The sequence below is a fragment of the Chinchilla lanigera genome, unplaced genomic scaffold (genome assembly GCF_000276665.1).
Source record: "Chinchilla lanigera isolate Chin_1 unplaced genomic scaffold, ChiLan1.0 scaffold00082, whole genome shotgun sequence".
Classification (NCBI taxonomy): Eukaryota; Metazoa; Chordata; class Mammalia; order Rodentia; family Chinchillidae; genus Chinchilla; species Chinchilla lanigera.
This window is the reverse complement of record NW_004955483.1, coordinates 1,061,310-1,078,430: the sequence shown is the minus strand read 5'-3', so window position 1 is coordinate 1,078,430 and position 17,121 is coordinate 1,061,310. Positions and strand designations below refer to the sequence as shown.

At 44.0% G+C, this 17,121-nt stretch overlaps 2 protein-coding genes across 3 annotated transcripts in view; both read right to left on the bottom strand.

The window, feature by feature from the left end:
- Window positions 1-1,541, bottom strand: part of LOC102023807 (E3 ubiquitin-protein ligase TRIM38-like) — a 14,621-nt gene extending 13,080 nt beyond the window's left edge. For both annotated transcript variants that reach the window (XM_013503772.1, XM_013503773.1), the window contains exon 1: window positions 1,110-1,541. In XM_013503772.1, coding sequence (XP_013359226.1) covers window positions 1,110-1,517 — 408 coding nt within the window. In that variant the 5' untranslated portion in view covers window positions 1,518-1,541. The remainder of the gene's footprint in view (window positions 1-1,109) is intronic.
- Window positions 1,542-7,338: 5,797 nt separating this feature from the next.
- LOC102005263 (E3 ubiquitin-protein ligase TRIM38-like) lies at window positions 7,339-14,579 on the bottom strand. Its single transcript, XM_013503764.1, is given in 7 exon segments — window positions 7,339-8,210; window positions 8,212-8,263; window positions 9,495-9,607; window positions 9,693-9,715; window positions 10,917-11,025; window positions 11,572-11,683; window positions 14,531-14,579. Coding segments are annotated over 7 exon segments (927 nt in total). The 3' UTR covers window positions 7,339-7,741.
- Window positions 14,580-17,121: the final 2,542 nt, after the last annotated feature.

Here is a 17,121-nt window from a genome sequence, read left to right as displayed (position 1 = left end):
AAAAAAAAAAAAAAAAAAAAAAAAAACTCGCTTTCTGGAAGCCAATTTTCTAGCACCCTCAGGAAAGGACTCAACTCTTGTGGAGTTTTCATAGGAGTCCAGCTCTGTGTCATGGAAGATGAACCAGAAGCCCACACTGAGCACATGGTCCTCAGCTCCAGCAAGGTGGAGGGCTGGGGAAGCAGGACTACACCAGCTCTGTCCTTCACCGCCGCACAGGCCCACCCCTTCCCAACTCTCTAGGGACACCTAGGAGCTGCGCAGACCTCTCCCTCCAGCCACACCCCACATCTATCATTTTCTACTCTGTGACTTTCTGGAACCTTGCTTGAAACTACTCTCTCATTATCTTTGTTGATGGGGTAATCAGAATTCTACCCTCGAAATTCCTTTTATTTTAGGAGCTCTTTGGTGATTTGTTTTCAGTTACTGCCATTTTATGTTGCAAGTGAAAATCTCCAGTGGCTGGTAACACTGGTCTAGGATTGTGACTGGTAGCTGACACACAGGTCCTGGACCCACTGCCTTTCACCTCTCCACACCGGCCTGTCCTCTGTACACACCCCAGGACCTGGTCATGGTGAGGCACCTCTGCCTGAACGCCCTGCAGGGGTTAAGTTTATTCATTCTAAGGGGCAACCTCTAGAATACACCACTCTCTCCCTTCCTGCCCCCCTCACTGCCCAAGGCTGAGGCTCTAGGCAGTCACTTTACTGGTCTGTGTCTCTTTAGGAACACAGATCCCCACAGGTAGTGAGCCCTCTTCCCCTTTGTTATATTTCCAGATCCTTTTGCAGCGTCCTTCACACTGTGGTTTCTCACAGTACACACAGTATCAAACCAAATCCACGAGGGTGTTTGGCTGAACGTGTCCCAGAGCAGGGAGAAGTCCATGACAACACAGACCATAGGGACAGGAATCTGAGCATCCTGCTGGATGTTAGGATAGACAGTTTGGACTGGACTCTGCAAAAATCCATTACAAACTGTTTTTCAACTAGAAAAAAGGTGTATTTCAAGATCATCATCTTAGTCTTTGGGGTCTGTTCTCTCAGGCCAAGGGAGGGACACAGGGTGGGTCTCTGCTGAGGTCTGGGTCACACACTCACCTTGTAGCCCTGGCACACGTCCTCCACCAGCTCCGTGGTGTGCCCTTGGTGCTGTGGTGCCCGCTCACAGAGCCAGCAGATGAGCTGGCCGTCATCTTCACAGAAGAGCTGGAGCTGCTCTCCGTGGGCCTCACACACCTGCTCTTGGTCCATCTCCTCAAAGACTTCAATAATGCTTTCTAAATGTCTGTTGGCCCGGAAGCTATTTTTATCGAACGGGGCATGACACAGAGGACAGGTGAACATATTCTGCCCCTGACTGCGTGGCACCCTGTAAAGGTGCTGCTCCAAGCACATCTGGCAGAAGCTGTGTCCACAGGTAATGCTCACTGGGTTCATCATCAGGTTCTGGCAGATGGAGCAGGTGGCGATCTCCTTAATCTTCTTGGTGATGTGAGTTGAGGCCATAGTGTTCCCCAAGTAGCACCAATGTTAGACTTAGAGGTGAAAAAGAGGAACCAGAATTTCCACAGGGATAGAAATCACCTCTTCTGAGCCTGTGTACAAGGAGCTGGCTTGGGATTTGCCTCCACAGGTTGCAGACTTCTCTCTAGAAGGAAGAAACAGGTAGGAGTTTAGAACATAGACAAACTTGAGTTGGTTAATACTATAGCCACTGCCATGTGTGGTCTTTTAAATTTAATTTAGTGAAACTTAAAATCCCATTTTTCAGTCTTGTATGCACATCTCAGTTGCTAACTAGTCACATGTGACTCGTGGCTATAGAAGAGCCCAGCCTGATATGGTGGTGAACATCTGTCCTTCCCACTATTTGGGAGGTAATACAAGAGGATCACAAGGTCAAAGCCAGCCTCAGCAATTTAGTGAATCCTATCTCAAATTTAAAGCAAAAAAGCAAAATAATGATGCTGATAAAATAGATGGGGATGTAACTCAGTAGTAGTGCACTTGCCTGATACTATATGTAATGCCCTGGGTTCCAACCCCAGCATCACAGACACACACACACACACACACACACACACACACACACACACACGTCAGTGAGGGCACAACATTCTATCACAGTGAAAAATTCTGAGGAGCAACAGGCTGAGAAAGATGGAAAATGACGGCAGCCTTCCTCACAGAAGTTACAGCGAGAGCCACAACTCAGTGGGGGAAAGGTGAAATTCAAGAATAGTTAGCCAATAAGCATCAGAATTATCTCCTTAAAACTGCAATAACGGGGCTGGGGATTTAGCTCAGCGGCACAGTGCCTGCCTGGCAAGCATGAGGTTGTGAGTTCAATTCCCGGTACCGGGAAAAAAAAAAAAGAAAAACTGCACTAACAAACACTGGGTCACTTGGCTGGTCTGTGGAGGGTTCTGTTTAGAGAATCAAACCTGATTTTACCTGAATTCCTATCCCACTTCACATATGTTGTAAAAATCTGGCTCATAAAGTTTTGGTGCAGACACAACCAGGCCTGAATAAAAGAAACCAAGGCAACTGGGAGAAAGGGTATATTCTTTCTGTGACCACTGAATGAAAGAGAACTAGAAAGAGGCTGGTGAAGGGGAGGTAGGTTGTGGGGCCCAGTTATTCCTGGGAAGAGAGCTCTAGAGAAATAGGAAGCTCACTGTTTCTTCTCTAGGAAAGGACCTTCCTCCAGGAAAACTGCAGGTCATGGGAGTAAAGGGAGAAGGCAAAGTTCTGGAGTCAGGGAGTGTGCAAAGGGAGGGTATCAGACCTCTGTGAGATGTGTGCTGGAGGCTCTGGGTCCACCAATGAGGACTTGACAACAAGGCACTGTGGAGGCGGCACCAAGAGCCTTGTCTGTCCGCTTGTCTATTGCAGTAGCTGTTTCTGTGAACCCATCCGTGTCCACCCCACAACCTCTCCTCACCCTTGGGAGATTGTGAGGGGAGCGGAATGGGGGAGGTTGGGTTGGTGACTTTATCTGAGCAGATTCTCTGGCCATTCCTGGGGTAGACAGTAGGGTACTCTGCTGTCAGGAAACACTCTGTGCGCCTCCACTGAGCTCTCAGACCCCCACCCCTACCCTGAATCTCCACCTGAGGGTCGCTGCCTGTGCCTATCAGGAAGACACCCCCCCTCCTTACCTGCAGCTGGTCTTCACAGAGCTGCCACTTCCTGGAGCGAAGGCAGTTCAAAAGTGAAACTACTGTGGGAGGTGGAGCCACAGATTTGGCGCCAAAAAGCTGCTTCTGTTCTCAGCTTGCCCTGAAAGGAAGCAGAGAACACAGGGAAAACAGGCTTTTAAAAAGTAGCAAACACAGGGGACACATTAATAACTTAGTAAACTCTCTGTGACCAAGCACAGTCCCTGGAAAAGCAGGAGACCTGCAGAGGGCCAGCTCACAGCTCTGATGAGAGGTCTTTCTCTTCTGTCCTCAACTCTCCTAGAGTCCACAGGTCTCCTAACCTGTGATACTTTTAGCTCTTTCTAGGCGACTTCCAGCTTTCTCACTGCCTTAATTGGGGGTGGAGAAGGGAGGGAACACAGCAGGCTCCTCGCCTCACAACATGCTCTGAGCCAACCTCCTGATCCTCTCTGCTCTGTGCTGCGTCTCCCTTCCTTCTTCCCTGCCCCTCTGAGGACTCAGGTGCTTTTCACGGTCCCAAGACCCCCAGCCAGGACAGCAAACAGGAGTCACTAATGGCCCAGCAATAAGTACATTTGACCCAGGGCCCGATGGTGCTGGGCCCCATGAATCTGTTCTGCACACTGGGGAGAAAAGACCATAGGGTTATAGATCAAGTTCTGAGTGACTCAGCCCCAGCTTCTCCAGTGCCAGATCACAGCAGAAAGATTGTCACCCACCAACACAGACTTTTTATTGTGTTGAAAATTACAGATCATCATTTTGACATAGGACCTTGCCACATCTGCAGGCTCAAATGTAGGAGGCATTTACCATAAGTGCAAAAGAAACGCTTGTGTAAGCAATTAATGTATGCAGAAGTTTAAGGAGCTGGTAAAGAGCTCTGAGAATATGGGAAGGAGGAAATAAAGCTGGATCTGCCAAAAGATTAGTTATACAAATACAAATATTTATATAAAAACATTTTATTACATCATGAAAGGTGTAAAAGATAGAGATGGTTTGATGTTAGAACGTCAACTAAGGCAATTCACCACATTATCAAATTTCAAAAAGATATCTGGAAAAGATCTAATATATCATTTGGGAAAAAAGAAAAGTTAAAATTAAATGATCTGATCACTAAATTTAAGTTGCTGAAAAAATTAGGAAAGGAGGAGAAAAGAAGTGGTAAGATTTAGGGTTGAAACTAGTGATGAGAAAAGACAAAAACTGAAGATTAACAAATAAAAGAATACAGATTTCTGGCAAAAAAAGAGAAGAAAGGAAAATAGGATGAAATGTTTTAAAGAACAAGGAAATAATTCTATGTTTGTTCTCATCTAGAAAAACATCCTAATGGAATGACTTCAGAGAATAAACAGTTTTCAAAATTTACCCAAATAAAAGTTCCCCAAATGATAAAACCTATTAAAACAGCTAAAGAGATTATCTTTCCTGCATGAAAAAGTCACAGTAATAAAAAGAACAAAAAGAATGTGGGCTAATCGTTGAGAGCCTGGTACAATAGACCTGTTGGTGCTTAGTTACTGTTGAAATCTGGGGTCCCTTGTGGACAGCTCTCCAGTCCACACTGTGGAGTCCACATGTGTGTCCTTCCACGGAGCAGCAGACCTTGCACTGTGGCATGTGCTGTGGGTCCCACAGGCTTCCTTCTGCCACAGATTGAAATAAAATCAGTGCCATGGCATGAAATCTACAAAGGTGAAATGAAATCAGAGCCATGGCATGAAAAAGCAAGTGAGAAAAGGTCACATACAAAACCAGGAGAGATAGCAATGGATAGATACTGGCTTGCCTTTCTTTGCCCATTCACTTATATCATGTGATCCTGTGTCTAACACGTAGGCAACCTTTTTAATATTTCTAATGAAAACAGATACCGAGGGAACACTACCTGTCTTCTGGTCCATTGGTGCTCCCATGGGGTAGGGGGATGAGACTCTTCCTTGGTGACACTTTGCCACCTTTTATTTCCTCAAAGAATCTCTGGAGCAAATATAGTAACAAGCTTAGAAATTAGGAAGCTGAGTGCAAACAGTTCTATGACATTTTTTGCGTCTTTTTACTAACATCTTCCAAGGAAAGCCTGGTTAACTGTAGAACACACCCGTAAGGCTGAAGGAGGAGGCAGTTCTTCCCTGGGCTTCCTGCTATGACCCATTTCCCTGTGAATGACTTGACATTCAAACAAAACACGACAGACAACTTTATAAGAAATAAACTTGTGACTGTATCCTTTCAGAACTTTAATGGCTTGCTTGAAATATGTGACAGTGGCAAGGGAAGAGTATTTTAAATTCCCTGTAACCTCCTAGTACACCTTCCAGTGTGCAGACTCAACTCATTCCTGCTCTGGAGCATCCAGATGGTGGTGGAGCCCACAAGGCAAGAGATCAAGGGTCAAGGAGCCTGGCAAGTCCTTCCCCAGCCCTGCTCCAGCTGGGACATCCAAGGTTCCTGGGTTTTCCCACATCAGATCCTGTACTCTGAGGTCTGGCCCAACCCTAAGGGTCAGCCAACTGACCATGGACACTTGAACCCATGCAAGAACCCATGAGGATAGGAAGCAAGGGGAGAGGATGGGCTGATATCATTCTTGGGGCTTATGTGGGTTGATAAGGACCTGGGCAAGACCAAGGAACAGACCCTTGGTGACAGCCTGGGTGAAGGCCTTCTGTATCACTCCAGAGCTGTAGGACATCAGTGTTCTGCTGGACTCCCTCACCTGATTCCCGCTTTATTTGTGTGGAGCAGGCTGGGTGTCAGTAGGTCACTGAAGTGATCTCCAGAAGACCCAAGGTGCTGCAGGGATTCAGATCCATCATGTGGGAACAAGTCCCATACACTACTGAAAATTTTTCTTTCTCCTCTCTGAAACTAAGTTCTTACTTTTCTGGAATAATGCAGGTTCCAAAATGGATGAACTTAACTCACATGTCCATTAAGATTAAGTGATGGAGGTGAAGCAAGACTTACTTTTTCCCATAACTTCCTGTTCCAGATGGACTTCTCACACTGGAAGGATGGGAGATGACCTGACCTCTTCTATGTCTCTTTGGACAAGATAAAGATCTCACAAACCTCTGCAAACAACTCTGCCTTCCTTTCTTCCCCTATTAGATGTCATCAGAGGACCTCAACAACATCAGCAAACATGAATTTTTATATCAGGTTGAATTATCATAATATTCAGCAATTTTGTGCCTTTACTCATCAGCATGATAAGGCTGTTTGGGCTTTGGCCAACTTCACTAAGGTCTTGTCATTAGTCCATTCAAATGTGTCCATTAAGGACTAATTTTAAGTTATTTTTCAAAAGAAACCCAATTATAAGGATAAGTACTCTTTGATTATGTCTAAGTCTAATAAAGTCTGCTGAAATTATTCCAGCAAATGCTATTTACTGAAATTTAAATATATTTCAATATAGCTAGACACAGTCTAGAAAAAAAAGAACTTGTTTCTCTTTTCTAGAACTAAGTCCCCCTATCAAAATCAATTCTTTACTCATTCTCCCCTTTCTGCTGGAAGCATCTCTTCATAAGGCAATTTTGACTTTTCTCTCACACTTAACTTGGGGATTTCTCAGGAAAGCTTGCTAGGTCTGGGAGCCTCCAGGACCGCTGTCAACAGTAATAAGCAATATGTCCATGGTTAGAAGTTTCTGCTATTAGGATTTTCCTCTTTCTCTGCCACACACACATGAGTCCAAAGTGCTCAAAAATAGTGAGGAAATGCAGGGACAGTCTTGACCACAGGGTCACACAAATCATCAAACAGTGATTATCAGAAATCAGAGCCCTAAACCCATCAGACAGAAATTCAGAGGATGATGTTGAATTAACATTCTTTTTCCTCTACCAGGCTGGTCCCTGTGCTATTCTTATAGTCCTTATAGCCATTAATTCAGTATAGACTTCTTAAATAGCCTCTAAAAGTACAACCTTATTCTAAATATGGAAGAAATAGCAATGAGGAAAACTAACCAAATTTCTGCTCTTATGGAATTCACATATTTTCTGTCCAATTGAAAACAAGGGCAACTTGATCTTTTTATTACCATGGTGTATTAGTTAACGCTTACTAAAGTCTGATGTAGAGGAATGCAAAACATCCGTGCTCTGAAGACTGGAAGGATCCAGTTGAAGGCCTGGAGCCCACGGCAATGTCCTGTGCAAGTCCATATCAGGAAGCCGAAGGATCCCAGATGGGAGACTGAAGTATCTTCACTGCAAAGGCCCGAGGGCCAGTGCTGGAAGCTGGAGTGTTTGTACCAAAAGCCTGAATGGAGCTGTGCCAGAAGGCTGAGGATCTGCCCTGGAAGCCAAGAAACGACGTCCAAGATGAACACAAGAATTGAAGCTCTCTTGAATAAGGGAAAAAACCCAAAACTCCTCCGTAGAAAAGCAGCTGTAAGGAAGCTCCTCCAGGGATCATCAGCTGAAATCCTCCCCTCCTCTTCTCCTTTTATACCGTTCTGACAACACTCCTTAAATGCGTCTTCCACATCCAGAACTATGCTGACTCAGTGCAGTTAGATGTCTTCACGCAAGTTAACAATTAATAAATTACCCACACCACACAGGGAAGCAAGGACAAAGGAGAAAGTTTACAAACCTGGAAATAAGACCACGGAATTTCAGAGAAGGAAGCCTTCGGGAAGGTGAAGATGTGGGAGCTAGTGGTCATGTTGCAAAAGGACACAGTTCCAGCTTCATAGTCCAGAACAATCCCCACCACCAGGGGTCGCTCACACAGCTCAAGGACAGTGCGCGGAGAGGTCAGTGCTGCATAGCCATTCTCTGGGCACAGCCGGATGGCCCAGAATCCAAGCTCAGGCTCCTGCTTCATGCCAAGGCCTCTCTGCAAATTTTCCATGCAGACTCCCACATCCCAAGCTGTTCCTTCTCCAACATCCACTTCGAAGTAGTGTCTTCCTGAGGTGAAGCCCTCACAGCCCAGGACACAGGGGAAGGCTGTAAATCTCCTGAATGAAAACTTAAGATTCTGCTGGCTGCACCCATGAGACATCAGACAGAGTCTAGGTAGGAGGAGCTGTTTCTGGATCCAGAGTCACACTCACTGCAAGAACACAAATAAATAAATGAAACTTCTTTTTGCCTTTGGTCCTGAAAACACAATTAATTCACTTTAAATAAAACCAACCTGTTTTCAAATCCAGGAAGTATTTCTTACTATGTGAACAAACTGTAAAGTGAAACTCAACATATCTGTTTCAGAGAATGGTAGCAAAAATCCAAGGGGCTAATATTTGCCTAAAATTCCTGGTAAATATGAATTTCCTAATAAATTATGGCAAGAATAATATCATCAATGCCATTATCTTCATCATCGCCATCTTAGTAATTCAGAAATGCCAGGGGTCAGAACCAACCCATGAGTGTGGGTCCTGTCCTGCCCAGAGCCCTTCTTCTGCCCTATCAGCCTTGATGGATCAGACAACAGAGGAGCCACGGGAACTCTTCCCCATCTCCACTTCATAATCACATAGACAAACAAGAAGAAATTGTGTACCAAACTATCACTGCACCCTCCAGAGACCCGAGAGAGAGCCTAGATTCCTGACTCACCAAAACTGAGAAGTAATATATTGGTATCGCTTTAGGTGACTGAAATTTGGTTAGTGACAATAGATAACTCCTGAAGCCACCACGCCATGTCAGGTTAGGTCCAATACTATAGGCAAATGAATAATAAAAGATTCCATTTTCAAAGTTTTTTAACTGGTAATTGTGGATAAAAGCATTTGAAACTATAAGAAACAGTGACTACCAGAAAAAAAAAAAAAAGAGGAGGAAACCTAAGATGTGCTTCAGTAATAGTTTCTGTCATGGTTATAACATTTCAGTATGTGAGTTCAGCCCCAAAACTTAAATATAATACACATTATGCTCCTCCTTGTTTTGCACTATTCTAAGAGTTTAAAGTAGTCAAAAGAAGTATTACAGTCACATCTAAGTCCATGCTGTGGCTCTGACCCTATGCCACACACTAAGTTAACAGTTTACACATAAGAATAAGTTAATGTTCAGAACAACTCATTGAAATGGTAATGGGGAATGCACTCGTTTCTCAGAAGGAAACCAGTATAGCATGAGCTGCCAGGGGTAACAGGGCCACTATAAGGAAAGCAGGAACTAGAAGAAGCCACTGATGATCAGGATATGATATATAATCAGATAATAAGCATCTGAGCACAGAGGACAGGGGGATTGAGACATCGCTCCAGAAAATAACCCTACAACCTCTGTCCCTCCAATCATAGCACTGAGGTAGCCCCTGGTTCACACACCTTCATAGCATTTTAGTATTTTTATCACATCCAAGTAAAGCTCAGCAACACCACATGCAGTCTGAATCTCCAAGGTAAAGACCTCAGGAGCTTCCAACTTCACAACACAACTCCTGGAAGAAGCAGAGGCAGAGACTCCTCAGTGTTCCTCTCCATTCAGCTCTGGACCCTCCCTTCCCGCATTCACATGGGACTCACCTGCTCAAGGTGCCTTTCACATCCTGTAAAGAACAAAATGTGAATGTGTTAGCATCAGGATTCCATGGGCTGTGGCATGGGAGACACTGTCTGTAAACACAGCTCCCCAAGAAGGAAAGAGGGACCCAGCCTGTGACACTGCTGCAGAGTCAGCAGCAATGATCCCATCAGGCCTCTGCCCACGCGGCAGGGGCTGTGATCTCCAGGGGAGCTCGTGTGGGAAGAACATTGGCTGAAGCTGCATCAGCCTGTGGCTGCTGCAACATGAGTAGGAGCTTTGCTCAGCCTCCCTTTGGAAAAGACTGGCTCTCAGGGACCTGATGTTCTGCAGAGTGAGCCCATGTAGAGATCACTGTCATCAAGGTCCTCCATGGTTACACAGCTCCTGAGACTGGGCCACCAAGGTGGTAGCAGCTGGTATCACAAGGTGATACAATAGATTTGCTACCTCCTCAACTATAGTAGGACCAACAGTCCCAATAATGGTGACCAGAATTACTGGTTCCAGCTGTTTATCTTCACTGGATGCATCTTTCACCTACCTGTAAGAAGCCCCACAGTAGCTCAGAAGGGTTTTACTAGCAAATCAGGAAAATGATTATCCAAGGGGAAATGATGACAAAAGCTATACCATGGGTCCTTGTGACATCTATATTCACCAAAAGTAGGTACTTTCTCTCTTTTTTTTCTTCCCTCCCTCCCTTTCCTTTCCTTTACTTTCATTGTTTGTTTCTTACTTTTCTTCTTTCTTTCTTTCTCTCTCTCTTTCATCTTTCTTTCTTTTTTCAGTGCTGGGAATTGAATTCAGGGCCTCCAACATGATAGGCAAGTGCTTTAGTATTGGCCAACATCCCCGATTCCTTTTCTAAAACTACATCTTAGTCTTTTATTGGATCTCACTCAGTAAGTCAGAACACTTACAATTTATGATGCTCCTGCCTGAGCCTCCTCATTAGTAGTGGTTATAGGAGTAGGGCAATGCAGAGCACTTCCCCAAAAGTGGAAATGTGTTTTTATATAACATAAATGGACCCTCTCAGACATAGAAGAGTCACCCTGATGATATGCATATATAATCTAAGAGAGACATTACTTAAATTCCCTGTACAAATGCTCACATTGGAGCAGGAGCAGGCTTTGCTAATCTTTCAAGCTTCTTTACCATTCTCATCTAACAGCTCAGGATGACAATCCTCCTTTCCTTCCTCTAGTCCACAGTCGCACCTGCAGCAGGTTCTGGGCTGAGCTCTGACATTTTTCCTCCAATTCCGGGATGCGGTCCTTGAGCTCCTTGCTCTTCTGCTGCAGATTGGCCTCGCTCTCCTTCAGTCTCCTCATGTAGCAGGCAGTGAATCTTAGCATATTATTTTAGATAAAACAGTTTTGGTAAAAGCCTACATGGTGCCTTGGGAAGCCTCCCAGGACAGTGTAAGAGCTAATTCCCCAGATCAACACTGCCCAGGAATGTCTTCCCAAGATAAGGGGGCACCTAGGCCTAGGTAACCCTCCATGACCCTGCCTGGGCAGTTCCATCTCCTGGCCCTAGGTAAACATCGTAACCATAAAGGAAATGTATGGTTATCTAAAGGGGGACATATAGAACAGAGTACAGAAAGTATATATCATTGTGGTTGGGCTCATGACTGGAGCCTGACCCGGTTACATGGCACAAGGAAAACAACATGTGGCCAGGGCTACAACATGCCTTTCTGTTACCATGGAAACCAAAAATGTATATAACCTGGGAACAAAGACAGGTCCCCGCCCACTTCCCAGAATTGCAAATAGGGATGAGAGGTGACCGGTCTAAATTAAAACTTTGTCTGCTCTCTTTGGTCTCTTGCGGAATACAGCCCAAATTTTTGCCGTAACATTCAGCATCTGCTCTTCTTTCTCCAGCCTCCAGAGATACAATTTCTCTTCTTCACATAGAAAGGTGTGGAGATTCTTAAAGTCAGATTTGAGTTTTGTCTCTAAATCTCTATCTTGTCCTACAGTCAAAAAGATGTGGGCAACGGTGTCAATAGACCGTTGTCCATAATGGATGAAAGATTAAAAAATAATATGGTATACCCACACAATGGAATGTTACCCAAACTTAAACAGCGAAAATCTGACTCATACCACAAAAATGCTGTCCCTTGGAGACATTCCAATAAGTGACATAAGCCAGAAACAAGGGTAGAAATATTGTAGATCTGACTAAAACACCACAGACCTATGATAATCAAATTCATAGGGACAGAAATCCAAATAGTGGTTAACAGAAAAGGAGAATGGGAAGTTAGTGTTCAGTGCGGACAGAGTTTCACTTCGAAAGATAAAAAAGTCTTAGCGATGGATATTGTGATGGCTTTACAGCCCATAGAACTACTTAATGCTACTGAATTGTACCCTTAAACATATAGAAAATTGTAAATGTTATGTGTTATATATATATTTTATTGCACTTGGAAGAGGAAAGTTAACCAGCCACTGTGACATAATTCATCCATGAGTCACTTGAACTGGAAGAATATCCCAGGTTTCCCACTGGCACACAGATGAGGAAGAGATTGACCATGAAATCTCTATAGTCACAAGATGAATGTTTTTCTTATGCAGCCAGCTACAGGAAAAAGGTGGGTAGGAGTACCAGATAATTTATTTACACAACTAGGGGTGGGTTTGTCTGTTAGAACGGGATAACAAATTTTATCTGGATGTGAGAAATATCTCTGTGTCAGAAGAAATTTCTTAAAGCAATAAATGGTAAAGTGTATCTATAAGAATGGATTTAAGACAAAGTTGTCATCAGGGTGGAGAGCTCTTGATTCCAGAGGCGACAGTCGACCGCTATGGGAACCTGGAGTTCAACCTCCACGCACAAAGGAGGCAGAAGGCAGAAGATTCTTAGGTGAGGCAGAGCAGCTCATTGATCTGAAGGCTTAGAGGGCTGGCTAATGGGTTCCAGAGATAAAACCAAAAAGCACTGTGTGTCTGATACTGCAGAACCTGACAAGCCAAAGAAATGCACTGTTTCCTGAGTGCTTTCAAAGGCGGTTTCTATACTGTAAGGCTGGATCCAGACCCTGTACTTTTGAGTTTAAGTAACTGTGCCTGGTGCAGTGAGAAAAAAAACATTTTGTCCTTTGTCTCAATCATTCTTGTGTAAAAATACTAGAATAAAAACATCTCATGTTCAATGAATCAAATTCTTACCTTCCACTTAGTTATCTGCATTGTTATGAACACTTTTTGGTTCACACATTCCTCTTGAAATGGATTCAAATTTCTGGTAGCTTTCTTCAGCTTTTCCTAAGGGAATAACTGGGTGAGAAAAGTGCATGAATTTGATTCATTAGACAACTAATGGGAATACCAGCTTTCTAAAATATGCTAAAGTAACAGTGGATAGATATTGAGTTTTTATGTTTTTCGGGGGAGCCTGCAGAGGGCTGTATGTGCAGTACAGGGGATCCCTTCCCCTCCCCTGAACAGGTTGGTGGCTTTCAACATCCTCTCTGCCTTGTGGGAAAAGACACTCAGAAGGACTTTACTCAGTTGCCTGGCGTGGGGATGGGGTGGGGTGAGGGGTAACTGGTCAACATTGGGCTGGGATCGCAATCTCCTCTGCTGACCAGGACCTAGTCATGCCCCCCACCACACTGTGGCCAGAAAAGTACTACACATAGATATGATAATCACCTAAAACAAGATCTTACAGAATAATGTGCTGAATAACACATTGGATTCCAGGGTACTTAGCACATGTGGGACTTTGCGGGTATTACGGATGAGTCAGAAAGACCAAGATACCAGCTGAAATTATCAGAAACAGGTAATAGAGACACTGGAGTTCTGATATAGTTTGAATAAAAGCATAATGATATCAATTTTAAATTGACAGTTTTCAAATAAAATTTTGCCATTGTTAATTCCCTACCACTTTGTTTGTAACTCTGTATTGTCTGTATTGTACTTGTGATATGTTGTAAAATGTTGTATGTCTGTTAATGTTTCCCTCCTTTTATCCTTAAAATAAAAAAAAAAAAACAAATAAAATTTTGAATTGTTAAACTTGTAATTTTCACAACAGTGTATCATATTTTCCTTAGAAGAATTTGAATTTGTTCGTGGATATAAGAATTAAAAGAATTGGCCCTTGACCTCTGTAAACCCAACAAGTACTTTCAGAAAAGGGCTCCACCTAACTGATTTAGCAAAAGCTTGCACTGCCCAGGCTATATACCCTGTGCTTTTCTAAGCTCTGCATATTTCGATATTTTTTTTTTCCTGGTACCAAGAATCGAACTCATGACTTTGCACTTGTCAGGCAGGTGCTGTGCTGCTGAGCTAAATCCCCAGCCCCTATTTCGATATTTTTAAAGCTCACAAACCCACAGTTATACTTATTAGGAAAGGAGGGGACTGTATTATAACTACTTGCAAACAGGGAAACCAAGGCATGAAGACATTAAATTGCTCCAAACTATCCATCAAGCCAGACCTAAGATTTCAACCTTGGCTACCTTCCTCTGACGTTGACAGCTATGACCTTCTGCTGCTCCCTTCCCTGCTGTTTGGTAGGAGAGAAACTCAAACAGGCGCATCCCCATTATAGGTATGAGCAGCTCCATGGAGTCTAAGGAGTGCCCCATTTGCTAAGTAGGAGTCAGGACTGATGTGCCCTTAAAAAGGTTGTGGAGCCTTCATTGGAGCCCAGGTCTGCAACCTGGGAGAGAACCAGGAGCCTGTGCTAAGTACAAGCTCTTGAGCTCTAGCAGGGGCAGCAGGTCTAAGCCACGTCCTTCCTTTGGCCACCACAAAAGTCTACTTTACAAGCTCTTAGGTGATACCCAGGAGCTGCCCAGACTTCTTCCTCCAGTCATCCTTCACATCCTTCATTTCCAAATATGACTTCTCTTCTGGAGTCTTGTTTGAAACTGCTCTGCCCCTCTCTTTTGTATAGGGATAACCTGAATTTTATTTATTAATGTTATTTTTTTATATTAAGAGGGCCTGGCTTATTTTCCCAAACTTGCTAATCCATACTACCCAAATGGAAGTCCCCAGGGGCAGGTGAGACTGTCTCCAAGATTGAGACTGGGAGTGACAATCAGGTTCTGGGCCCTGGCTTTTTCCTTCTTGCCTGCCTGGCTGTCCTCTGTATGTGTCCTGGAGCCCCACTGCTGTACCTTTGCTTGTGTGAGTCCCTCTGCCTTGACACCCTGTGTCCTTAGGAGTCCCCCATGGATGCACCCCTTCACTTTTACCACCCAAGCCAGAGGCTCCAGGCCATCACTTTGCTGCTGTGTCCTTTCTATTGAGTTGTAGGGTACCCACAAAACTGGAGTTTTTGTTCCTTCTGTATTCAGATCCCACATCAGCAACTGGTATAATGTGGTTTCTCACAGTACACACAGTGTGAAGCAAAAAGTTATGCAGGCATTTGGTTGTATATGTGCCAGAGAAGGGGTAGTCCATGGTAACACAGAGAAATGGGACAGAAGTCTGAGCAGGCTGAATGTCAGCACAGATAGTGTGGGCTAGAATCAGCAAAGACCCATCACAAGCTATTTCTCAGAAGAACAATGTGAAAAACACTAGGTTTCAGAGTCATCATCTTAGGCATGAAGGTACATACTCTCAGATCTTATGAGCAGCATGATCGGGTCCCTGCCGAGGTCCTGGCCACACATTCACCTTGCAGTGGCATGACCTGGGTGCTGTGTTATCCTCTCATAGTGTCAGCAGATGAGCTGGCCCTCATCTTTGCAGAACAGCTGGAGCCGCTTCCCATGGTCCTCACTCAGCACCTCCCACTCTGTCGTCTCCATATCCTGGATGAGCTCAACAAGACTTTCCAAGTGATTATTGTGTACTCAGCTTCCTCCTTTAAATGAGGAACCACAGTGAGGACAGAGGAACTTCTGAAGCCGTGGTTTCTCCTTATAGAAGGTACAAATGAATAAGAAGCGGTAGCTGTGTCCACAGTGGATATTCACTGGGTGTTCCATTAGGTTCGAGCACATGATGCAGGTGGTGATCCCTTTTAGATTCTCAATCATAGTAGCTGAAGCCACGCTTTTCCTGAGAAGCTCCAGTGTTGGATCTGGAGGTGCAGATGAAGCAGCCAGAATTTCCACAGGGCTGGAAGTGGCCTCTCCTGAGCTTGAGTACAAGGTCCCGGCTGCAACTCTCCTCCACAGGTCTTGCAGTCTTAACTCAGGAAAGAAGAGAAACAGATTTTAATTTAGAAGATGGGTCAGTAATTAGTTGTGTTGTCTAATATTCAGAAAATATCACACTTGGCAATTTAAATTCAACTTAGAAATTAAAATTAAATGAAATTGAAACTCTTGTTTCTCAGAGTAGCTAGCCATGTTTCAACTGCTTATTAGATCACATAGCTGGTGTTTAAAGAACAGCTAGGCCACAGTCTCACTGGTGCTGGATCTGAGGGGTTCTCGAGGCTGAAATAAGAAGCCTATCCCATCCTCTTAAAATGTTTGCAGGTTTGCTGACTCCCTGCATAGAAAAAGAATTATCAGCACAAGTCAGAAAGAGGCATGAGTAGTGTTTATTAGGCAGACAATGTAAGATGCATCCAAGAAAGGGTTGCAACACTCAGAGAAGTGAGATGCGTTACAAGCTGGAGTAGGGCACATTTAAAGGGGTATATTCAAGGCAGGTGATGTAGCATGTGTTTCTCCCTGTCAGGTTACAGTATAAGCCATCTATATGCATTTGAAGCTCAGAAATGCTGCTTAAAGCTGAAATATGTTTTTGCCAATGTTGCTCCTTCATCCTGGGCTGGAGGAAAGGGTGATTTGCAGGTGAAAAGGATGGGTCCAGTGCCCGGGAATTTATAGGTTACTGTTAAAGGACCTTTAGGAATTTAATACTATTCTCTACAGGGAACATCACAAGCTAGAGTGGCCTCGAGAAGCAGGGGAAAAAAATTGTCTCAAAGCTGCAGTTTTCTCAAAAGTACAATTTTAAAGTCTCAATTTCCTTGTCTCCTTTCAACCTTTTTTTTATTATTTCTTTTATCTACTTCAACAGAACATTCAGTCAAGGTAGGAAGTTCTCTGGCGCTAGAGTTTAGCGAAATAGAGAAGCAAGTCAGGCTTCCTGACAAATGTTGCAGCAAGAGCCTCAACTTGGTGAGGGAGTGTGAAATCCTTCCCATTCTAATGGGCACTGGAAACAATCAGCACCGGAAATTTGTTTTTTTAATTGTAGCAACACTCAGCCAGTTAGGTGGTCCATGGAGGATTCCACTGAGAGAGTCGAATTGTACTTCACCTCAGTGCTGACTCACGAAGATCACAGGACAGTAGGCTTCTAAATTCTCTTGGAGAATTCAACCAAGAGGGAACAAATGGCTCTCAGACCTCCAGAAAAACTAGTTTATTGTCTTTGTCCCCTCCACTCCCAGCTTGAA